Raw genomic sequence first — 26,133 nt, forward strand, 5'->3', positions numbered from 1 at the left:
ATTCTCTGGCATCTTTGAAAATGCAAATATTTTTTCAGGATGGGGTGTTTTTGGTTCAGCAGCTTCCCATAAAATCTGACATATGTGAATGGTCATGCAACACACTAACAAATCATTTGTATCATTCAACATAAAATGCTTTTTACCGCAACAGATTTGAAGTTCAGATTTGAAGTTAAGAGTGTGTGTGTGTGCATGTGTGTGTGTAGATACTGCATGTGTGTGTGTGTGTGTGTATTCGGGAAAAGACCCGAACACGCCAAGACCTGCATACCTGTACCCATGAAAATCTACGAAAACACACACACACACACACACACACACACACACATATATATATATATATGTTTTCTGAGGTTTTTGCGGGTATTTGTATGTGGATCTTTGGTTATTTGGGTTTTCTCCCGCGTAAAATTGGAATTATCTTGGCGACGTTTTTACAAAAATCTCATTCGTCATCTTCAGGCTTGTGTGTTCGGTTTTGTGCTTCTCGGAGTAATCCCCAGAGTAATTACTCTGGAGAAGCACAAAACTAAAGACACAAGCCTGAAGATGACAAATGAGATTTCGTCGAAATGTCGCCAAGATAGTTCCAATTTTACGTGGGAGAAAACCCGAATAACCAAAGATCCATATAACCAGCCATACATTTATGTATTTCAAAGCAGCTTCAGGATGAAACTTTTAATGTGCTTGTTTCATTACATCAACTTAACTTAATGGATGAAGGGGTGTGATAACTCAGTGATTGAAGACGTTGAGCTTGTCAGCTGGAAAGCTGGCAGCCCAGGTTCGAGATACGAGGGCCATACAACAGGGTGAGCTCTATTCCTTGCCCCACCTCTGTCCATCAGTAGCAGTTCCAAAGCATGCAAATGTAAGTAGATAAATAGGTACCACTTTGGTGGGAAGGTAACAGTGTTCTCAGTTAATATTCATTCACTCAGCGATCATTCAAAGTTACGATGTAATGTACCGAACACGTGGCACTACAACAACTTGTCCTCAAAATTTTGGACAGCCTACCACCTAAACAGTCACATAATCGTGATCCAGGTGTTTGGCAACTAGCTCACACTTATGACAGTTGCATCATCCCATGGTCACATGATCACCAAAATTCACCTATCTAAAGAAACACTGAAAACCCGAGAGAACTCATCCAACTTAGTTCTAAAGCTAGTAGGTTACAGTGACTCACAGGTTTCCTGCCACTCAAACAAACCAGGAGCAAGAACCTCAGGGTTATAGAAGTCTTGTATAGAATGTTAAGTGGATACAGTATAAGCATGTGCCTATCCTAGCAGAAAACCCAAAGTACAGGTTTACCACAGATAACGAAATAGGAGTAACTTTCAAGTATGAGGACACTTCACAATCATGCTTTGAAATCTAGCAGCTTTTATATACAAGTTTTTATTAATCTAACAAGCTGACACTTTTACTGTAGAAAGAGGAAAGAGATAAAAGGGCATCCTTTCCTTGAATCCTGTATTGCTCCTTACCTAAAAGCCTTTGAATCACTGAAAAGACAACAGCAGAGTGGTGGAGAGAAAAGTTCTCCACTGTTCATCGCTGCTATCGGTTCTGCAGAACTGGGCCGAACTGGTAGAATTCCACCACTGGAGCAAGGGTTAAAATAGTACCAAAAATACCAAGTAATGCTGACCAGTTGTACTTCAAGGTTAGTGGTCTCTCTGGCTGGCTAACACTAATATATCAAGGCAACACTTTATCAAATTTAACTCATTTAAAAAGGCTAAGAAAACAATGTTCAGTTCCGCAAACAGCCACAATTAATTCCACATGTCCAAATGCTTACTATGTAACTTTACAAGCGCACACATATATTACACACTCGCACATAAATTACTATTAGTATATTTTGCAATTGTTTGAGGAAGTTAAACGCCACCAACTTTAATACTACTACCCAAGAAAGAAGCCTATTCACATTTTACTAGAAGTAACAATGCATTGTTTTTGTAATTACAGCAACAGGTAAGCATTTTCTATCATACTAATTTTAGTTATAAAAAGCCTTTACCCCATTGGCCTAATATGAAGTTTGCAAAATCTATGTATCATATATAATCCAGGTGGCTATAACTTTAACATATACTAAAATTTGCTAGTTGGTATGTAATGTACATACTTATGGAAAAATACAAATTTGGAAGTATAAAATATCTTAGCATAACATTCATTCTGGTATTTGGATTATAATTTGGATTATAATTCCTTATTAATAAAACTAATCGATTGAAATTTTTTCCCCTTCATTGGCATTATTAAAACAAATATTCCAATTGGCTTCCCAGAAGTTATCTATCTTTCTTTAAAGAATTTTTATGGTTAATACCTGTGAAACTTACATACCTGCTTACATTTGCAAAATGTAAGAAAGTTTTAAAAGAAAGATGATAGGGCATGTGAACATGTATTTTCTGTAATCACCAGGAAATTTGTAATTGAAATAAGAGTTTTGGACCCTCTTTAAAAGGCATCTATTCTTTAACTGAGAACTAAGTCTGTATCTAATTCTTCAATTAAGTAGCGTCTGTCTGAAACTGCCTCCCAAAGAAAAAGACACATACTATTGACCAATGTTGTTTCTGAAGTTTTTATAATTTAAAAGCACTGAGTTTTAGCACACTGAATTTCCTGAATTCACTATGGATCTGCCCATCTTCCCCAGTTATGCTCTATTTTCTTACAAATTGATTTACAATTCATGTAAAGAAAAAAATATAAATAGTAAATAAATTAATTTTATTAAAATTAAATTAAAATTAACCCCTTTAATGCAGAATATACAAAGAACATTTAAGGTGCAATAAGGAGACCAGATCCCTAGCTGCAAAAACCTGAACAACTCATAAATTGGCAGCATAGAGTTACAGCTTTCTGTGTTGCTTTGCTGCCATCTATGGTCATCCAGAATTTTGGAAATCTTATGCAGTAATCCTATAATTATATATCTGCAGGAAGCACTTCATTATATTTAGAAATAAGTCTAACCTGTATAAACTGAGCTGTCAATCAATAAATGATACCATACAATGAAATAAATGTTTGCCACTTACTATTCTCCCCTTTATACCTCTTTTTCCAGGTAAACCTGGAATACCCTGAAAAAAATAACAAAATTTAAATTTTCAATAGAAGTTACAGGTTTATTTTTGCTATTATTGTTCTTTCATGTTATATTGTTTGTGCTTATTCATCATTACTATTACCAAATGAGAGTTACATTGAATTTCTTTCACGAGTAATAGTTTTGGTTGAGCAAAGATGCCTCAGCTTACTCACATTTGTTTTCATAAGTGTTGATCACTTTTTCATTTTGCCCATTTTGGACCACAAATGATATTCAGGGTTGTATTTTTAAAGCTCATTCTTAATTCTTATGATTTACCCACATTGCTGTGTAGTCAATAGTTAGTCCTACTGTGCAAAATAACTGAGGACACCAAAGATACCCTTAGAAATAAGATCACGAGTCATCCCATTTATAAAAGATTAAACAATTATATGGACCATGTTGATTTATTTAATTCGATTTAGACTTCAGTAAGGATTATGACAGAGGGGTCTTCCAGGGAAGAGAAGTTTCTTCATATAAACTGGCTTAAATTGTTGAAAGAATTTAAAAGAATTGAAGTCTGAACTGGTCTGGAAACAGACTAGCAAGCGTGAGTGGCAACACAATGAAATTATAATATAATTATTACAGCCAGATCAAATAACAATCGATTTGCTCATTTTAGACAGATTTTAAGACTATTTCCCATGCACAATGCAATCATTCAACAGGGTTGAAATATAAATTTCCATAAAATATGAATCCTATAATAAAAAACTAAAAAATAGTGCTGATTCAGGATCTCGATGGTATATTTATTGTGGGTGGAACAATGTATTCTATATTCTATAAAACCTACTCTTTCTCCCTCAGGTCCAGGATTCCCAGCCACTCCCGGAGGTCCAATGAAACCCTTTGGAATTATAAATAAGAAAAACAAGAACATGAGAAACTTATTCCCCAACACATTATATTCAACTTTTAAGCTTACCAACACAACTAAAAAATAAACTTTATAATTTCTGAAGTCCCATTCTGGTTGTTTCCATAATGTTTGGAAACTTATGACCTTAATGGAGCTTATCTGTCACAGTAGTAAGTTGTGATGGTCATAAAACAAGTCACCACATGACCAAACCAATTTTATGACCTTTTTGCAATAGTTAAGTAAACACCACAATAAACCAATTGTTCACACTGAGCTCATTTTGCCAAAAAATGGAAGTAAATGTCAGGTTTTGGGGTAAAAACATTGTAAAACATGGTAATGTGACTATGGGATGCTACAAACAGCTATAAATATGGACCAACTGCTGAGCACATAAAATGCAGTCATGTGACTATGGGGCAAGTTGTCATAACTTCAGAATTTGATCTAAAGTAATCTATAAGTCCAGGACTACCTGTCCTTCTGATTTTATTTGACTTCAGAGGCAGAGCCTGAATAGTGTCACCTAAGCATGCCCTTATTTATGTAGTCTTCTGATACAAAATAGTATATCAGGATTTAATATAAAACCACAGGCACGAAAAGGTTTCTATTCACATATGCACACATCCAAAAACTGAAGGATTAGCATGAACAGATTGAAGACGATGAGAATAAAAGCTGCATGTTAATGAAACTCATTTTATGAATCAGGATTAATCAGTGAGTAGAGAAAGAGTAACTTTGCATGAAATATCTCTAGTCCTATGTTAAATTATGGCTGAGCAAACAAAGCCATGCATATAATGCTTACTTACTCTTACACCTTTAGGGCCTGGGTTACCTTCGGGTCCTGCTAAACCCTAGCACAAGAAAACATGTCTTTTATTTTCCAAACAAGAAAACAATATATTTAAAAGGTGTTAAATGTATTAATTTGCAATGTTGGTTAACATGCTTTTTGAAATCATGTCTGTAACAGTCAATATTCAGTACATACAATATGGCCCTCAAAGGGCTTGTAAAAGATACATAATTCCTTTGGTATGGGTACTATTTCCTTTTTTGATATAGTCAAACATTCATGAGAATTGCAGTCTTACTTCAATAAAATAATAAGCTTGGATGTGATTCCATATATTTCCCAATCAACATAATACCAATATACCCATCCCAAATCTTTTAAATTCTTGCTCCTTAAGAATGGCTAGCATAATGCTATTGAGTTATGGAATCAACTATGAAACAGTATCGTAAAGTTTTAATTCTGTATGTCCATGATAATAGTTTATTATTTAACTATTGCTACAGAAGCTAAAAACAAAGTTGAAACTAATCTGAGTATCTGGATGAGAAAACTTTTTTTGAAATCGCCCATGTCATATTAATTGTATTTTATAAGGAATCCAGACAATTATATTTCCATTTTTGTTATAAAAACTTTCCCTTTTCTCTCTATAAAGATCAGTAAGGAGATTAATGCAACACAAGGAGCTGTTCATCTTTAAGCATCATATGAATTTTTTTTTATGCAGCTGGAAGCTAATTTCCTGACCTTTTTCTTACCTCTGATGGGCCCTAAGTATTCTTAAGTTTGTGTTTTTGCAGAACCATAACAAAGAAATCCACCCTACAAGACAGCTGTTAATTCCTATGCATTTGTCCCTCTTCTATTCATTGCACTTTTTTTTAGTTCATCACTGTTATTACTGAAAAAGCAAAAATTATACCAGTGCTAATTCTTATTTCTTACATTCTTTTTTATAAATAGCTACCTATGTTAAATCAGTACTGATTTCTGATATACATGTATTAAAACATGATAGGGTTTTTTTTTTTCAATTATACTATTGGGAATGTTTTCATTTTAAAACTAGAAGGTTTTTTAGAATGAAATATTGATAAGTAAGAGAATGGTTTCCCTTCAACTGTATAGTTTTGGATAGTTTAGTTAATAGAAAAACGTATATTGCATAGTTTTTATATTCTGGACTGAAGTCTCTGTTTATGAAAAGTTTTATGACACTTCTATAGTTTATTAGAGAGAATGGTTCATTGTTTTATGAAAATTATAGCACTTGAGAACACGTTTTTAAAAACAGTGCTGATTCAAGATCTCAATGGTATATTTACTGTGGATGGAACAAGCCAAATTAAAGCAATGGATGCCTCAGACTAAAGACTCTAGAATTCTGACTTATGTTTCTTCTAAAAATTCAACCTGTTTGTTTCTTTGATCATTAGATATAATGTCAATATTTCTATTATAGGATTAATTCTAGAAGAACCTTACACTTTTTTATATGTGCAATAAGTATACTTTGGATGCAAACTACACACATTAAATAGCATACAACAAATAAAATTAGATAAGGATATCTTGATTTATTTTTTTCAATTATCTTTTCTGGTAATTTAGGCTTGAAGTATAGTTACTGCACCTGCCTGCCAGGGTAACCAAGAGCCCCAGGGTTGCCAGTCATTCCTAGAATTCCCTAAATTGAGAAGAAGAAAAATACACTTTAATCCTCTATGTAAGTATAAAATATTCATTACAAATCCACTCTTCATTTAAGATTACATAAAATATATTCTGTATGCAGCATCATAACTCAAGTAAGCAGCGGAGAGTGTAACTCAAAAGCAGTGAGGTAAAGAGCAGGGCCATTTTGTAGGGTCTTGAAAAATAGATAAACCTGGCTTTTTAGGAAATTTTTAAGAGTATAGAAAAAAATAAAAGAAATCGTACATTTTCTTTAGACAAAAGAGTGAGATTTATAAAGCAGAGTGCACAGAGTGCACTAATGCTAGGGCTGTATGACTGCTTAGATCAGGGGTGTCCAACCTTGGCAACTTTAAGACTTGTGGACTTCAACTCCCAGAATTCCTCAGCCAGCTTTGCTGAATTCTGGGAGTTGAAGTCCACAAGTCTTAAAGTTGCCAAGGTTGGACACCCCTGGCTTAGATTGAAATGAAAGTATCAACAGGTTGATTATCTACAACTGAATGCCATCAACTCCAACTCTCATCAAATATCCTAATGAAATAATTCAAAAGCTGGGGTTAATGCCTATTTTTAGTGACTCAAAATTTTCTGAAGTGTTGGAGTTAATGACAGATTTGTGAATGGTGATATAGTTATAATTTCTCTACTTTCCTTTTTAACAGCAAGAGGCAGCCTGTTACTTATCACTTATTCTTTTTTCATAAATTCTATTTTCTATTATTCTCAAAGAACAATTGGACAGTTTAGCAATTTGCAAATGTTTTTAAATGCAATGAATTAATGTGTGTTTTTGTGGTTGAAATCAACTAAAAATCTGTAACAGTTGAACATGCTGTCATTGTTTTAAAATACTGTGAGAGACGTTGCCTTCTTCTGAATCATTGTCATAAATATCTAAGCAATTAGTAGTGATTCATCTCTCCTGCTCACTGCTTTTTGAAATGTCTTTGAATATTAGTAGCTCGAGTTGATATGTTGTTTGTTTGAGCTTCGAGCTTGGTGATACGGTTGCAAACGTTTCGTCCCCATTCAAGGAGACATCTTCAATGCACTTTGGATTGTGATTGTCTGAGGAAGTACTAACCTTTAAATATCTTTCTGAGTCCTGGCCTGATTTCAGGTTGTGTGATTGGCTGGCTATAGTTATTGAGTAATAGTCCTTGGTTTTAAATACCATCTGTGTGATGCCTTCAGGATTGTGGTTGATGTTGTTCTTTTGTTCTAAGTGGTTGGTAGATTGGGTCACGTCAGTGTATCTTACTTGAATTCAATACTTAAATACTTGTATTCAATACTTGAATATTGAATACTTGAATACAGCTCATCAATCTGGAACCCACATTACGTATCTGATATTAACACAGCTGAGAAAGTCCAGAAATATTTCACAAGAAGAGTTCTCCACTCTTCTACTCTTGCAGAATACCTTATGCCACCAGACTTGAAATTCTAGACCTAGAAAACCTAGAACTACGCCACTTTTGGTCCAATCTAAGTATAGTATATAAAATCATACATTGTAATGTCCTTCCTATCAATTAATATTTCAGCTTCAACCATAAGAATACAAGAGCACACAATAGATACAAACTCAAGGAAAACCGCACCAAACTTGATTGCAGAAAATACAACTTTAGCAACAGAATGGTCAATGTCTGGAATATTCTACCTGACTCTGTGGTTTCTTCCCCAAACCCCCAAAATTTTAACCTTAGACCAGTGGTCCCCAACCTTTTTTGTGCCGCGGCCCGGTACCGGCATCACAAAATCATCCACGGCCCGGTACCGGCATCAGCACGCATGGCAAGGCGAGGATTCTTTCAGCACCCAAACGCCGCTTTCTACCCAGAAAAGCTCACCGGAAGCACTTTTTCATCAAAACAAGATGGCGGCACCCAGCAAACCGGCGGCCCGGTAGAAATTGTTCCACGGACCGGTACCGGTCCAGGGACTGGTGGTTGGGGACCCCTGCCTTAGACTATCTACTATTGACCTCACCCCTTTCCTAAGAGGTCTGTAGGGGGCATGCATAAGCGCACCAACGTACCTCCTCTTGTTTCTTTTTATTTTTCTTATATGTATCCATTTCATGTATTTATAACTATGTTTATACTTATACCCGTTATCTTATAATCGCTTGACAAATAAACAAACAAACAAATAAATAAATATATTAATTTATTGGTGGAAAATAAGGCTTCCAGGAATTCCCTTACTCTCCTTGACTTCGCCTGGGTTACAACAGTTGTAAGTTTCATTTAGAACGAAAGAACATCAACCACGATCCCGAAGACAGCATTTAAATACCAACGAACAGCCACACTGTTATAAAGTTAGAACTTGACAGATCCCAAGAAATCGGACTACATCACCTGCAGCTGATCAAATCAACCCTAAACCAGACAATGACATCTTCAGAAGACATCGGAACACAACACTAATTTTTATCACACAGACAATACTTAAAACCAAGGACAATGGCTTAGCAACTATAGCCAGTCAATCACACAATCTGAAATCAGGCCATGATTCAGAAAGGTATTTAAAGGCCAGTTCTCCCCCAGACAATCCCAATCCAAAGTGAACTCCTCGAATGGGGACAAAACATTTGCAACCAAATCGGCAAGCTCATCATCAACATCACTGCTTTTTATTTTGATTAGCAATAGTTGTCTGATATGTGAGATTTTAATTGGTGTGCAGGATTAAACATTGGCCCATATTCACACAAAAGACGTTTGACAACCCGCCAAGCAAGCATGAGGAGCTTATTAAATATTTGGGATTAATATACAGCATATCAAATCATGATTGCTTTACTTACTTGCTCCCCTTGTATCCCTCTTGGTCCTGGATATCCCATTAAACCCTGCAGGTATAAAAAACAACAACAAATATTGCACTGAAATCTAAAACACTCCCATATGTCCCCATATAAACAGAAACAAGCACAATCCTTTTTTTAAAACTCTCCCAAGAGAATTTTGCCAAGTTTAGCTTTTAGACTTGGCAAAATTTCAGGACATGAAGTACACGTATCAGTATATATTACTGATATAGAGAGGGAGAAATCCTTATCTCAATATAATTACTTACTAAAATTTCTAATATGCCACCTGGCTGATATTGAACGTAGGTTTGTTTTATGTAACATAAACATATATTTATAATTATATATTTATAATTTATAATTATATATAGATGAAGTAGTTTTTCAATCCCAAATCTTTTTCAGAGCATCTTGAGAAGCTAATTTGATTATAGCAGATACAATTCTCCACAGAGCTCTAAGAATTTAGCTAGAAAAAGATATTTGCTAGCATTTTTTTATATGATGTTGAAGAAATATTTTGTTCTTATGACAATAGAAGCATCTCAGTGAAATAGCTGATGTAAACCTGTTGGATAACTCACAATACTTTTATTTTGCATGTATGATCAAAAAGTTTTGGGAAACTTTCTGATCAAATATGCTATACATTATGGGAAATATACAATACACTGTGATGGAGGAAATCCCATAATATACAATATACTAACTGGTGAGAGCTAATGTAATGTAATGGTTAAGCGTTAAGATGTTGGACCAGGAGTGAGGAAATACAAATTCTCTCAGGAATGGAAGTTGGCTGGGTGACTGCGCAGTTCTAGCCTGGGAAGGAAGAAACAACCATCTATAACCCACATTGTGCAAACATAGATAAACGAAGTCTTCATTCTGGAGTAGATTGATTAGGACTGCTAATAATATGAATTCATATTCTCCCAAACAAACATTTAAAAATTGTTTTCAAGTCTAAATTAAGAAAGGCATTGACCAGGAACGGATACAAAAAGCTGATAACATCAAAAGTATGAAACATAACATCACAATATGAGCTCCAACCCTTAGGTAATTGCAACAGAAATATAAAAAGGATACGCATTGGCACCACAAGATCACAACACACATTTAACCATTTTCCCAGCCACAGATGGCCATTATGAAATGATGCATGTGTACAGTTTGATATGGAGGAGAGTATTTTGAAAGAATCCGAAAATATTCTATTACCACCTTTTGGATGTTTTTGGCAAAATGAATGTGATAATAGCTTGACAATTTAGTGGGAAATACTTACCTGTTTCTTAAAATTTGGTATCAATAAAACAAGGGAGGAATGAAGTAAGGGATTATTTGAAGAGTAAGTGCAAATCCTTCACATGTAAATTAGGTCTGAACATAAATATGCATTCTTGCGGTTCCTAAGTTAATATCCTTCCACTTCATCCATCAGCACATTTCACTTCCTCTTAGTCTACATAAAGGAAAGTTAACTCCTTTTTGTGGTAGTTATTCTAAAGAGTTTTAAAGCTAACAATGGAAGTACATGTTAGTGATAATTAGTCTGTAAAGGTAAAGAAACATTGCAGCTGACAGAGGTCCTTGTTTATCAGGCAGCTGCAGTACTTTTATGTGGCCTGCCCCGTTTTCTTGACCTTTTAAGAGAAATGTGTAGTTACAGCAGTAACTTCTGTCTGAGAATCCAGACAGTAGACTACAGCTACTAATTGATTATTTCAGACATGCATACAAATGAGAAAAAAAAATTGACAAAGTGACCAGAACTCATTCTAATCATTGAACTTGTATAACTATAATTTCATGCAGCTTCTTTGAAAAACACAGGTAATCCTTGACTTACAAACATTCATTTAGTTCGGAGTTACAGTGGCATTTTAAAAAGTGACTTAACAATGTCTCCCATATTTACGACCATAGTCAAGTCATGTGATCAAAATGCAGTTGCTTGGCAACTGGATGCATTTACGATGGTTGCACTGTACAGGGGGTCATGTGTTCACCATTTGTAACTTTCCCAGCTGGTTTCTGACAAGCAAAGCCAATAGAGAAAGCTGGATTCCCTTAACGATTCTGCAATTCACTTAACAATTGCAGGGATTTGCTTAACAAACATGGGAAAAAAGGTCATAAAATCTGACACAACTGACTTAACAACTGTCTTGCTTAGCAATGGAAATTCTGTTCTCAATTATAGTTGTAAGTCAAGGATTAACTGTATTAGGCTGATTTGTAATTTTGGAACTATAATGCTTTTTTTGCCTATGGAGATTCTCAGTCAATCCAGGTCATGGTTGTTCCAAAAGTGCTTTTTCCGGAGGCAACTGGACTTCTCTTTTTTTTTCTTTGAAGATGTTTCACTTCAATCGAGGACCTGTATACTGCACGAGTCAAAAAGAGGGCTGTGAAAATATTTACAGACCCCTCACATCCCGGACATAAACTGTTTCAACTCCTTCCCTCAAAACGATGCTATAGAGCACTGCACACCAGAACAACTTGACACAAGAACAGTTTTTTCCCAAAAGCTATCACTCTGCTAAACAAATAACTCCCACAACACTGTTCAACTATTACAAAGTCTGCACTACTATTACTGTTAATCTTCTCATCACTCCTTATCACCCATCCCCCCCCACTTATGACTGTATGACTGTAACTTTGTCACTTGTATCCTTACAATCTATATTGACTGTTTCCTAGTATGATTTGATTGCTTATTGTACCCCATGACTATCATTAAGTGTTGTACCTATGATTCTTGACTCTTGACAAATGTATCTTTTCTTTTATGTACCCTGAGAGTATTTGCACCAAGACAAATTCCTTGTGTGTCCAACTACACTTGGCCAATAAAGAATTCTATTCTATTCTTCTCATACAACAAACTTCTTCAGCTCTGACTCAATGGTGGGGAATGGATTTATATTCCCTGCACAGCTGGTAATTTGCAACCTTTTAGTGAGGCACTGAGGCACTGTGCTGTCTGCAAGGTATATAAATCCTTCCATTCCCCACCATCCAGTCAGAGCTGAAGAAGCTTCTTTGATGAGAAGTGAAAAGTTTTCAAAGAAAAAACAAGAAAAACCCAGTTTCTCTCTGAAAAAGGACCTTTGGGATAATAAGGACCTTTTTTATTCTCACCTGGAATAAATTAAATAGTAATTGAATATAAAGCAGGCTTTCTAGATATTGCTTAAACCTCATTGTATTAACTCCATACATGGAAAGAAATTTTAGAATCTAAACATTTTAGAATACTCTTTTCTGAACGAAACATTGGATATAAATCCAATGAATAAAATTTCACACTTGTCTGCAATGTGTAACGATTTTCAGATGAAGCATGCTGATGTGTCATGTTTTGTTTACGGCACTGGTGAATCCAATATTAATTCATTCTGATATATTATTCTTGTTCTGTTTAAAATATGTTCTAGAACACACAATAATACATTACATGCTTAAACCCATTGTTTGTCATAATTAGCAGCCTCTACAAATTTGTTTGAAATTTGGTTGGCAATTCTTCAAATTAACTAGCTATCCTTTAAAAAAAACATGCTTGACATTTTGTACAAGTAAAATATCATTTGAATGTTATTCCCAATCATAAAAACACCTATCCCTTCCACATATTCCCAGCAAGACATTTGCAATAGTTACATCACATTCAATTTTTTTCTTGATCAACTCTCCTGAGTGAGTGGCTGGGTAATTAACACAGAGGTCTTGCTGTGGGATCAAAAGCTCCCTGGTACACATGTAGAAACCTCAACAGCTGTCTGAAGCCCAATTAAAATCTGAACTGAATTTACCTCTCTGAAATCCACTTTACTATACTAATACCTTTTTTCTGTCTCTCTTCTTATATACATATTGTTTAAAAGCAACAGAAAATATATACTATGCACCCTCCTATACAGAAGATACAAAGGCGGAGTAATCATTATGAATAAGCTAGACCATCCAGGGAAGTAAAAAACAGATTTGATGGGAATTGCAGATTTTGTGGGGCTTATTTGTAGAAAACAAACTCACTACCAAAGCTTATTCCCACTCTGCTTCGATATAAGCTGACAGCCAGCTTTATCCTAATCAAGTCCAAAGCACGTTCTGATAAGATTCCAGCTCAGCTTTCAGAAACCCGATGGGTTTTGCTTTGACAAGATGGCTGTCAGCTTGTTCAGGCAGGATGGGAACAAGTTCTAACAGCAATCTTTCTTTTTTTTAATGCACAAACAATATCTAATCCTTTGGTGAACAAAGCTGGATCACTGACAACTTGTTTCTACTCTGCCTGGATAAGCTGACATCAAAATAAGGATTAGTTGCTACTATAAAAAGCATGCAGTCATGAAAAATAAATTTGGAACAAAAAATGAGAATATCTTTCTCAAAAATAAAGTAGGAATGATACAAAACAAAAAAAACTTATTCGTCTCATATAGAATATGTTTTTTTAGATTGGATTGCTTTATTGGTTGTTGTTTTTCAGTGAAAGGTTAACTTTATAAAGCTGTAAATTTATATTATTATTTTATTTGGTTTATAAATGAAAATGTAATGATTTATTTCTTGCTCAACCTTAATTATTCATGAGGGTGGCTTTGTTGTCAAACAATTTATTTATATTTTAGAGGGTTATGGCATCACAAAGTTTGAAATCTTGTTTTATAAAAGGCTGGTTTTTTAAAGCCAAAATCAAACAAATTACATTATGGCTTCACAAAATATTGGTCATGCAATAAACTTTAACATCACATACATTTTGTAAAGCCTGCCTGTTTCAAATTCATTTGACTGCAGAAGGACAGAACTGAATGGATGAATTGAACCCATATTCAGTGATAAAATCTGATAAACAAACAAATAACCAAACAGTGCAATCTTATCCTAACCTCAGGCAGATAAATTTTGGTGTCGAACTATAATTTTTTAAATTTGTGATTATAGTATTTTACAAAAACATTTTGTAAAGGTTTGTGACTCAATCTAAAATAACAATGTCAAGCTTAAGTAGTTAGTTCTGAATTAGAGGCAGGTGATCTAAAGAGATTCTCAGTCATCCAGGTCATGGTTGTCCCAAATGTGCTTTTTCTAGAGGCAACTGGAGTTTCTGGTTTTTTCTTTCAAGAAGCTTCTTCAGATCATCAAAGTTTTGAAGAAGCTCGTTCAGCTTTTTCAAAGAAAAACCAGAAACTCCAGTTGCCTCTTGAAAAAGCACCTTTGGGATAGAGGCAGGCTAGTTTGGATGTCCTGAATATATGGACAGATAGTTCTCAGGTTACGAGGGCAATTGGGACCAGAATTTTGTTGTTGGGTACCAGTTTTGTTTTGTGCCTTTTGATTTGTCAGAACAATTTGCCTTTAACATTGATCTGCTTTTTTGTCATCTACAGCTTGACAAATATTAAACAATAAGGATCTGAATAATTTCACTGGATTTTATACACAGGTAGCACAATGATGCTGGATCCATAGTTATCTCTTTTTAAAAAAGAGATCAATCTAAGTTTTCAAACTGAGGCCTATTTCATCTTGGTGAAACTTAGGCTGTTAATTTATTAGAATTAGATTAGAATAAGAATGTTGGACCTCCTAATATATGGACTTAAAAAAAATAAAAGTACAACCAAGCATACAATTTTCTGTTACAGGTAAATGTTCCATTCAAGAAATATTGGCATAATAATTCAAGATTTGGGTTTTTTTAGTTGATGAAAGAAGTTCCACTAATAAACAATGTTAACAGATTTAACAGATAATCAGAGTTGGAAGGGACCTTGTAGGTCATCTAGTCCAACCCCCCCCCCCAAAGCAGGAGACCCTACACCGTTTCTAACAAATGGCAGTCCAATCTGTTCTTGAAAGTCTCAAGTGATGGCACTCCCACAACTTCCGAGGGCAAGCTGTTCCATTGGTTGATTGTTCTCACTGTCAGAAAGTTTCTCCTTGTTCAGTTTCCATCCATTATTCCTTGTCTGGCCTACAGGCGCTTTAGAAAATAGCTTGACCCCTTCCTCTTTGAAGCAGCTCCTCAAATATTGGAAGACTGCTATCATATCTCCCTTGGTCCTTCTCTTCACTAGACTAGCCAAACCCAGTTCCTATAACCATTCGTTATATGTTTTAGCCTCCAGTTCCCTAATCATCCTGGTTGCTCTTCTCTGTACTTTTTCTAGAGTCTCAACATCTTTTTTTATAATGTGAAGAACAAAACTGGATGCAGTACTCTAGGTGTGGTCTTACGAAGGCTTTATAGAGTGGTATTAGTACTTCCCTTGATCTTGATTGTATCCCTCTGTTAATACAATTTAGGATTGCATTAGCTTTTTTGGCTGCTGCTGCACACTGCTGCCTCATATTTAGCTGGTTGTCCACTAAGACTCCAAGATCCCTCTCAAAGTTACTGGTATTGAGCCTGGTTTCACCCAGTCTATATGTGTACTTTTGGTTTTTCTTGCCTAAATGTAGGACTTTACTTTTCTCTACATTGAATTTCATTTTGTTAGATATGGCCCAGTGTTCTAGTTTGTCAAGATCCATCTGGATCTTGAGCCTATCTTCTTGGGTGTTAGCTATTCCTGCCAGCTTAGTATCATCTGCAAATTTGGTAAGTTCCCCTTCTATTCCTTCATCTAAGTCGTTAATTAAGATATTGAAGAGTACTGGGCCTAAGACTGAACCTTGTGGCACCCCACTGCTTACTTCCCTCCATGTAGACTTAGGCCCATTAAGGATTACTCGTTGAGTACGGTTTGCCAGCCAGTTGCGAATCCATCTAGTGGTGGTGCTCTGTTCCACTTTTTTCTAGCTTACTAAGAAGTAGGTTGTGGTCTACTTTGTCGAATGCCTTGCTGAAATCTAAATATATTATGTCCACAGTATTTTGCTGGTCTAACTTAGTCACTGTATTGAAGAATGAAATAAGATTGGTTTGGCATGATCTGTTTTTAACAAACCCGTGCTGACTGCTAGTTATTACTTTACTTGTTTCTAGATGTTGGCAGATTTGTTTTTTTATTACCTTTTCCAGTGTCTTCCTGGGTATTGATGTTAGGCTGATCGGTCTATAGTTTCCTGGGTCTGTTTTTTTTCCTTTCTTGAAGATGGGAACCACATCAGCTTTTTTCCAGTCCTCTGGTAGTTCCCCGGTGCTCCAGGATTTTTGAAAGATATGGTGCAGTGGTTCTGAGATGACCTCTGCCAGCTCCTTTAAAACTCTGGGATATAATCCATCAGGCCCCGGTGATTTGTTTTCATCAAGATCAGTCAGGTGTTCTCTTACTATTTTTTTGCTTATTTTAACTTTTATTTCTGGTCTGTCTTTTACAGTTATGTTTTTGGTAGGTTGAGCTATAGTTTCTTTTTGCGTGAAGACGGATGCAAAGAATGAGTTAAGCAGTTCTGCTTTCTCTCTGTTGCCTGTTACTTCCTTGCTATCTTCTCTCTTTAGTGGACTGACTCTTTCCTTGATTTTTTTTTTGTTATTTATATATTGAAAGAAACTTTTTTTATTATCTTTGACTTTTGTTGCAAGTCTTTGTTCATTCTGAGCCTTTGCTATCCCGACTTCGTCTTTGCAGATTCTGGCTATCTGCTGATATTCTGCCTTAGTTGTATGTCCTTCTTTCCATTTTTTTGTAAAATGGAAAGTGATCTTTCATTTCTGGCCATATATTTTTATTTCTTCCCATCTCAACTGCAAAGCCTGCTTTTTATTTACTATTTTTTTTTCTAAGATGAAGGGCTGTTGTGGTAAAACATTTATATTGTACTTTGAAAGAATACAAAATTCAACCTTATCTCTTTGAAGGTAAGGCCTTCATGCAGATCTGACAATCAATAAAGACCTCTAAATGTATTAGTTATCAGACTAGCCAGATATATAGCAATAAAATTTAATATTAATCTTTTTCTATGTCCCTATTTTAGGACATGGAATCCTGAAGAAATACAAAGCATTATTCAAAAAATGTAAAAACATAGTTTGAATTGAAATGTCAGGTTTTTTCAACAATTGTTCCAGAACACAAATAATAAAAATAGTAAAAATTTATTATGACACATGCTGATGGCATGCACCCTTATAAGGCCCAACAAGCTGAATTGATCCTGAGTGGCAACAAGGAGAAACAATAATCAGGAATCTGATTAATTGTTTATCAATAAAGGAGAATATTTATAGCTCAGGGTTGAAATGAGGGGACTTTGATGCTTTCTGAGTTTGCCTGTTTTCTTCCAGACATTTGATTACCCAAGCTAGATAACATCATCACTCCTAGTCAAATTGTTTATATTCATTGTGTACTCAGAGATAGTGTGGCTAGCATGCTAACTAGTAGGAGGACATAAATTATATTAAGGTCACCTAGATAGATTTGTCAAAACATTTTGCCATTTACACTATGTCTGCCTTTTTATTTCCCTTGGCTTTGTAAGAGTATACAAGCTATGATTCTGCCTTTGCACATGGCTACCAACAAGGTGCCAATGCTTTGCTGAAAAGCCCAGCATGTACTGTATTGCTTATATGCCAAGTAAAATTGTGCTGTATCTTCAAAGTGATTTGTTTATAAAAATTACAGCCACATGATATTTTGTAGTTCTGTCTAATGGGAAAGACTTTTAGGAATACCCATGAGGAAAGCTACAAAGCTCTATATTTCTCACAACTAGATTCATATAGAGAAAGATTTGACTACATAATGTAATTATAACATAGGAAACATTACGAAAATGAATATGTTTGATCTTTAAAATGAAAGAAGAAATCACATTTCCAAAGTACTTTTTTGTATAATCTTGCAGCTTACTATATGAATGCTAAATAATTATGTATGGATACTATAATGTTTTTTCAGGTTCCCTAAGAGTCTATTGACAGTTTATAAATATTAGATATTGAATTAGCCTAATCAACTCTGACCACTTTAATAGATTTGAAGATCTCTGCACCAAATAAGCAATCAGAAGCTCACTATCATAACTCAAAAGAAACACAGTATAATCTCAACCCATGTACTATTTAATTCTTACATAAAATATGCTTAATTTCCTACAAATAGCAGAATTCCAGTCAAAGGAGCACCTCAATTGCCACAAAATTATAATTAATTTGTAAATTTCCATAGTTTCCAAGACATCCATGGTACATTCAAGTAATTTATACTCTTAGAGGGCTTTTCTTGGAAACTCTTTATTTAAACAATGTTTAAATAAATAATTTATTTAAATAATTTATTTAAACAATGTTTTACGGTATTGGAGTCTTATAGGTTATTGAAAACTTGGTTTCCTACATTTTCAGTATCAGGAGTGGCTCTGATGACAAACTGCAACCTCAGATTCTGAAATCTGTAAGAAATACCTTTTACATATGAGCATTAAATATATATTAAATATATATTTAGCCTCAGTGGCGCAGTGGTTAGAGTGCAGTACTGCAAGCTACTTCTGCTGCAGCCAGCAATTTGGCAGTTCAAATCTCACCAGGCTCAAGGTTAACTCAGACTTCCATCCTTCCAAGGTGGGTAAAATGAGGACCCAAATTGTTGGGGGGCAATATGCTGATTCTTTAAACTGCTTAGACAGGGCTGTAAAGCACTATAAAGCAGTATATAAGTTTAAGTGCGATTGCTATTAAATTAATTGTAATTATAAACCCTAATAATGGCCTACAAATACACATACCAAAAAAAAAAAAAAGAATCTTACCTTTCTACCTTTGAGGCCCTCTATGCCAGGTAATCCTGTTAGTCCTGCATCACCCTATAAATTTAGTAGAACGTTAATGTAGCATGATACCAGATCAAAGAAGACCATGTACTCTGGAAAGACTATGTTCCCCACAGCCCTCAAACTACTGTAATATGACCCATCATCATGGTATTGCTTCTACCATTAAAAGATTTCAGTGACTTTAAGCCAGAGATTCAGAGAATCTCCTGCAGATCTTTGTGTGAACAGCAGAGAACTAGCAAGGATTCCTGATTCTTGGTAGTACAGCAGGAACATTATCATGCCTTGCTCTTCTTAAATTATATTTCTGAAATAAAGAATAATCTGGAGTGAATTTTTGTGGAAGAACTATGAACACTGCTAAGTGCTGATATTAAGAATGGAGTCCAGGAAGCAGAAACATTTAAATCAAAATAGGTTCTTGCTGAATTTCTGATGTACGTTTAACATGGATGATTATTTTAAAAAATTGAATAGCATCATGTCTGATTTTGATGGTAATACAATGACAGCACACTGAAAAAATATTGAAGGAAATGATGTGAACTCCACATTATTTACAACATAGACATGTCCATGAAATCATCAGGAGTTAATCTGAATTCAATTAGTCTTTTGCATCAAGCTCTGGGTTATGAATCTTGCAACAATAAACTTGCAAGGTGATTCCAATTAGATTACAGCTTGACTGCTCTGGTGTATATCAATCTTCAATAAATAGACAGGATTGTTACTTAATAGTAGAATAGCTCCAAACTTTTTGCAAGTATAAAACATGCAGTATTCATTTCTACCATCTTTCTATTAGTTTTTAAAATTAGTAATATAAATTTTGAAAAACCTGCAGATGTACCAAAGAGGTCTTTCCAAACAAAATTAATCAGTGAAATATATTGTATCCAAAAGAAAGTCAACAACATTACAAAGAGCACATTATATGGACCAATGTAGCATTTTGAGAACCATATTTTTAACAATTAGGCAAACCCATCATTTTCTTTTCCCTTTTGTTTCTACGTTGTCAGTCACCCCCCACCAAAAAGGTGTAGCTTGCAGTATGACACTGCTTTGGTCATTTTGACGAAAGCAAGGAATTTCTGTTAATGCCCATGCTTTAAGAAGAAAATCTTTGTAACTCTCCAAACCACAATTTCATTTATCTACATAATCCTCCTATAATTTTAAATTGGACATAAATCATACAGTATAAATAAGAATATAAGCAATATTTCTATTAGATAGTTCTAGATCATAAATCATTTACTTTTTCTCCACGCTTTGCTTTTCCTGGGGAAAACCCTGGATCACCTTTGTGGCCCTGGGATAACAAAATCAAATTAATATACGAGGCACTGGTATTATTACTAAAATCACTTAAAAGAGAGTATTTTATTTAGGAGAAGGCTATATAGATTCAATGAAATATATAAAATAAAACTTTAATCAAGCAAATAATTTCCATTATATCCTGGAGGTATTATTTTTACACACAATTTACAACATTGGCTGTTCTAATATAGATGTATAGATGACTTGTATCTAGAAAGAGAAAAACATAGTTTTAGCATTCTAGTAGCTATATTTTAGAAATATTTAATACTTCTCTGGTTGTTTAAAATACAATTCTAAAAGGTCAAATCAAATTACCACCATCTTATTCCAATAAAAAGACACCCCTATTCTTCAATCTCCTCAATTTTCAAGCAGTAAAGCTGTATCCAAAAATATCCCCAATAATTCATAATATTTTCCTTTCTTATGTTCCTTTACCTTCCTCTTAGTTTTATGCTAATATTGGTTTTTCCTATTATTTCTTTTCCTTAAATTTTCTCCTAATTTTCTTTTCTGCATCTATTTAGCTTTAGCCTAACTTAAGCCAATGTTAGCAAACTTCTGGGGCAATGGCAAAGTAATTACCTTTTTAACCTCCCAAAGTAAAATGGGAAAGTTTCAAATTTTTCTCCCCCAACCTCAAGTGAGAAAGCTTGTAATAAACAAGCCCACATCTTACTTGACTTCAAGGTTCTTTTCTGAGAGCTTCCAAAAATTTCATAGATGTTAAATTCTCATATTTAGTTTGAGAGGAAAGCAAATGGTATCTTATGTTTGATTAATTCTCACATGTGTGGGTAATATATTGCTGATCCCTGTCTTAAGCCTATTTGGAAACCATGTTCTTTTTGAAACCCTTGGGCTGAGTTGTTAGTGTTGTAAACTGATTTTCCTAAATTGGGAATATCCACTCAAAGGAACTGAATCACTTTTGGTTCAAGAAATGTCACTATGTGTGCAAGAGCATCTGTGAAGGCTAGGGGTACAGACAGTCTAAGTGGCATCATGTCCACTATGTCATGATGTCTTTGTACAAATGATAGGAATCATGTACTTGAATCATTTTGAGTAGAAAAATGGAACAAGTACATGATTTATATAATAACTCCTTCAATATCAGCTTCTAAAAGATTCTTACATACAAATGTATTATTTAAACCCAAAGCAGCAGTTTATAAATCTGGAAAAGGATCTAGCTATATTAATAAAGTATCTTTTATCTCTTAAACCATTTTTAAAATATATAACAAAATGAAGTCATCATGTTTATACTATCAATTACTGAATTATTTCAAAATTTTACCACGCTAATTTTGTTCAGGATCTGTAACGTGTAATGGGCATTTCTTCATTTCCCTTTTCTTGATGATTTAAATGATACAATATTAACCCATGTATCAATATGAACCCATTTTTCAATCCTATCTGTTTCTTCTAATTACTATTAAAAAAACTTGAAGGATTTTTTTTATTTCTTTTTTACAAGTAGAGAGCGGATCCTATCAAAAACAAGAGATTAAGTGTTAGGTGTACTGAGAACCCACAGAACATTTAAGCTTGGGATTAACAAAATAAATTTCCTTTTGGCAGCCTGCTCAAACTTGTTGGTGACTACTGATATATGCTGACATAATCTTGGTAAAAACAACTGTTCATGCTCATTAGAGAAGCTGATGAAGTTCTACTGAGCTTAACTTGGAAAGGATTAAACCTGTCTTGAAAGTGATGGAAGTTCTACTAACCCTTAAATTCTTCTCTGGCTCCAACTGAAGAATTGCCACTTCTCCGGCCTATTAATTCCTCACTGTCCATCATTATTATATTTTCACTTCCTTACATTGAACAGGAGAAAATTAAGAAGCAGCAAGTGTAGGAACAAGGAATCATTCCTTGTCAAAACTGTATTCACTACACTTTAATGTGTTGCTGCAGTATTCTCCTCCTCCTCCTTGAATCAATCATGTTTTTCAACTTTCAGGATAATGTGTAAAAAAAACCCCAAAACCTAAATTTCCAAATTAACCCAAACATCACTATCCCAGATTCATATGCCAAAATATTCTCCATTTGCTGTGCTAGATACTTATAGTACACTCAAAAATTACACGGTCTTTGTTTTACATTAACCTGTGCAAAGCTTGTCTAATATATTTTAATGACCAGGAACAGTTTTTAACATCTGTCAGTGCAGGTCAGATTCCCATCCTAAGGAACTGTATTAGAACAAATGGCTGTAGTTGTTTTTTTCTTGTAACTCATTTATCAAAGAGCTCTAACTAAATCTGAGTTGAAGGTTTTCCAGAATTCCATACAGCTGTCTTTCTAAATACTGTATTTTCTGCTACAGGAGCTCCGTTTTAAACTGCCTACTAGATTTGACTCTAACAAAACATTACAATATTTTTATCCTTCAGGTAACAAAGCTTAGGAAGTTGCTAAACAAATAAAAGAGGAATGCTGAAGCAAGACCATTATTTCAGTATGTAAATATTTTCTTTGAATAATGCGTGTATGAAAATAAAATTAAAAATGGCTGCTTTGTTAACCCTTGCCTTTTAAAGCAAAAACCACATTTTAAATAATCGTTTTGCTTTTAGAGATAGTCCTCACTTAGCAAACCAAAACTGGGATGCGTAATTTAGTTCCTAAGCAATGAAGTTGTTAAGTGAAAATCATGTGGCCATGATGGGCATGCTATATTTATTTCCCCTTTGGTTGTTAAGCAAACGGACATGGTTGCTAAGTGAAAAATCATCAACATTATAATATTCATGTGTAGCATACCTTTGAACCAGGCAAACCTGGTAGCCCAGGATTTCCATGTGGACCTGGAATACCCTATGGAAAATATAAAACACATAATTAAAAAGAACAGTAAGGATAGAACTTCGTTTGTGCAAGGAAATTTCTTAGGGATTATTAACCTATTTATGTTGGATGTCATGAACGTTGGTCTAAAGAAATCATTCAGAAACCATTACAACTAAACTTGGTCCAAAATATGCTTTAAGCACCAAAAAACAGGGAATGTATTAAGAATAGATTCAAGAGAGGCTTCTTCCTGGCAGTCTCAGTTTCTGTCATGAAGTGAATCCCACCAAGTCGCTAGGTAAGAACTGACCCCAATCCAAGCCACTCCCAGCTTGGTTTCTCCCAGCCCCAAACCTCCATAAGATAAGGGACTGCCTCACCTTCAACTGCCCCTACTCACCTATCTCCTCCCCATCACTGTCTTTTTGGCTGCTCTGTGCTTCGATCCCTCTGCCACTCCTCAACTAATCTTCACCTTCCTCCTGCTGACTAAGTGCTGGTCTTGGCCCTTGCAAGGCAGCTTCTGGTCAATCCAGGTCTTCTTTCCAAGACTGTGTGTAGCCTTGTCCAAAACAGAATGCAGCATTGTCACAAAGTTTTGGAAGGCTTCATAACCTTGCGAGGAGGCATACATGATTTGAACAAGGGCACATGCAATTTGGACAGAGGCACATACATGGCTTTGGAAAGAAGGTCTGGTATGGATAGCAGCTTTCAGGGCTGCAAGGAGCCAGATTACGTGCAACTCATCAGCATCATGAGGAAGAAAATAGGGAAGGTCAGCTGGATGCGGTCAAACTCAGAGCATACACAGAAGATTCAGTAGAGTACAGAGTGGCAAAGCTAGCAGGACAGCAGGACCAGAATAAGTGACAGAGTGCAAGGCTGTCAAAGGGGGAGACATGGAGGGGGGACAGAAAGACTGGGGGAGGGGGAGTTGAAGCAACCCTATAGTCTTAAGTACAGGACAGCTGTCAAGTGCCTGAATTTTGATCATGTTACTGCAGCGGCCATAACTTCAGGGACCGGGCACAGCTACCATCCATTCATTGCTGCAGTAACTCTGAACAAAAACTGAATGAATGGTTATTAACAGAAGAGTAGCTGTAGTTCTAGGTTTTTTTTCTGTTTTCAGACTGTTTATTGATTTGAACATCTCTAAAGGCCTGACAAATTCACACTAACTAGCTGACAATTGTCACCTTACAAACTGAAGGTTGTACCAATTAATACAGAGAATAAGTCATTTAGCATTTCAAATACTCATTTTAAGATATTTCTGTGCTGCAGCAATCAAATTGAGTCTTTATAACACAAAGAAAAAATCTGGTACAAAAATTTAAAAAAATACAAAGAAAACTGAGTAAACAAACTTTAATTCAATGAAAGAATATCTTTACTAACAGAATAAATGGAACATCTGAGTAATCAAGTAGCAAGGCTACAAAGAAGCAAACAGTAAAATCCCACTCTATCAATTAACATGATAAATCATTTTCCTAAAATAAATTTGAGTGTTCTACTTTTCCAAATATTGAGCTGTAGAACTAGTTTCTGTTTTGTCCAGTACTGTAGGAGATGACCTGACAATTCCAGCTTTGACAACAAGGATCTTTTTTGGATGATGTATTGTTAGATTATCATTTCTGCAATACTCAGTCAATCTTGCTAGCGTCAGAGTTCTAATCTAAAATATCTGGAGAGCTCTAGAGAAGATTAACATTTAGGAAATTTGATAGTGGGATTTGAGCTAAGCTGAAACTGCTAAGGAAGGTGACTCTGGAATTATGGTGAAAAAGAAACTTTCAACCAAATGTTGCCAATGTAAAAAAGCAATCTTTCTACTTGAAATCATTTTATAGTAAACTGAAAATAAAATACTCAATACAATAAGACTTTCATACAAAACTATTTTTGTGACTGCATGCTTGGAATTATGTGTAGAGTTCTAATTCTCCCGCTCAGAAAGTATATTGATAGAAAAACTGCATGTAATGCAATCAAAATGATTATAGCACTAAATTAGGTTCCAGACAAGAAATTATCATGGAACAAAGTTAAGGAAGAACTCATACAGGTATATAAAATAATGCTTAATTTCAAATATACAAACATATGCAGCATTTCTACTAAATGATGAAGAACTACAGCCATACAGTAGAATATTCCTTTCCTCACCACATCTGTTGTTAGCCACCAATTTTGATACATTAAAAGGAAATTGGAGAAACCCTTGGAGGATCAGGGTCTCAAAGGCTTGTATGGCTAAGTTTGAAATCATACCCAGCAACAGAGCAGGAAAAGAACACACTGCCCTTCTCTGTGTTTGTGAGAATCTTGAAAGCATCCTGTTGGCATAATGAGTCACAGGATGCCATTTGACAAAGAAAGACTAAACAACATATTCATCACATATTTTCCTCAGCTAAAACATAGGTGTTTTTAGTTATATTGACCACATCGGATATACACTGTGTAAAAATAGATATTTCCGTTCTCTTTTCCAGAAGAGGGGGTGGAAAACATGTAAAAACCTCATACATGACATAATGTATGTCAGCAATGTCTCTCTACTCTGAAAACTTAAGGGTATGTGGATTGTTATACCATTCTGAAGGACCCTAAAACATGGAGGAGGCAAGTATTGTAGCTCCTACTAGAATGGAGATTCATGATTGAAGTAGGAAGTAAGCTACCAGGGTGTACTTTACTTTTTGTCCTTATATATTTATTTATTTATGAAAAGTGATAGGATGGAATGCCTGAATCATATTTTTCAGAATATTGAAGACATTTTCAGATAATGTTTAAAAGCATACATACAGTCCTCAACTTACAACAATAACTGAGTCCAAAATTACTGTTGCTAAGTGAAACAGTTAAGT

At 35.0% G+C, this 26,133-nt stretch overlaps 1 protein-coding gene across 1 annotated transcript in view; it reads right to left on the reverse strand.

The window, feature by feature from the left end:
• The window catches only part of COL24A1 (collagen type XXIV alpha 1 chain), a 148,503-nt gene that overhangs the window by 86,736 nt on the left and 35,634 nt on the right, over positions 1-26,133 (reverse strand). Inside the window, exons 5-12 of the mRNA XM_087930128.1 lie at positions 23,222-23,275; positions 20,370-20,423; positions 19,082-19,135; positions 9,344-9,388; positions 6,455-6,508; positions 4,832-4,876; positions 3,945-3,998; positions 3,087-3,131 (exon numbers count right to left, since the gene is read on the reverse strand). Of these exons, the coding sequence (XP_087786254.1) occupies positions 3,087-3,131; positions 3,945-3,998; positions 4,832-4,876; positions 6,455-6,508; positions 9,344-9,388; positions 19,082-19,135; positions 20,370-20,423; positions 23,222-23,275 (405 nt within the window). The remainder of the gene's footprint in view (positions 1-3,086; positions 3,132-3,944; positions 3,999-4,831; positions 4,877-6,454; positions 6,509-9,343; positions 9,389-19,081; positions 19,136-20,369; positions 20,424-23,221; positions 23,276-26,133) is intronic.

The sequence above is a fragment of the Pseudonaja textilis genome, chromosome 3, assembly GCF_049901715.1.
Source record: "Pseudonaja textilis isolate UNSWEBS1 chromosome 3, rPseTex1.2, whole genome shotgun sequence".
NCBI classification, from domain to species: domain Eukaryota; kingdom Metazoa; phylum Chordata; class Lepidosauria; order Squamata; family Elapidae; genus Pseudonaja; species Pseudonaja textilis.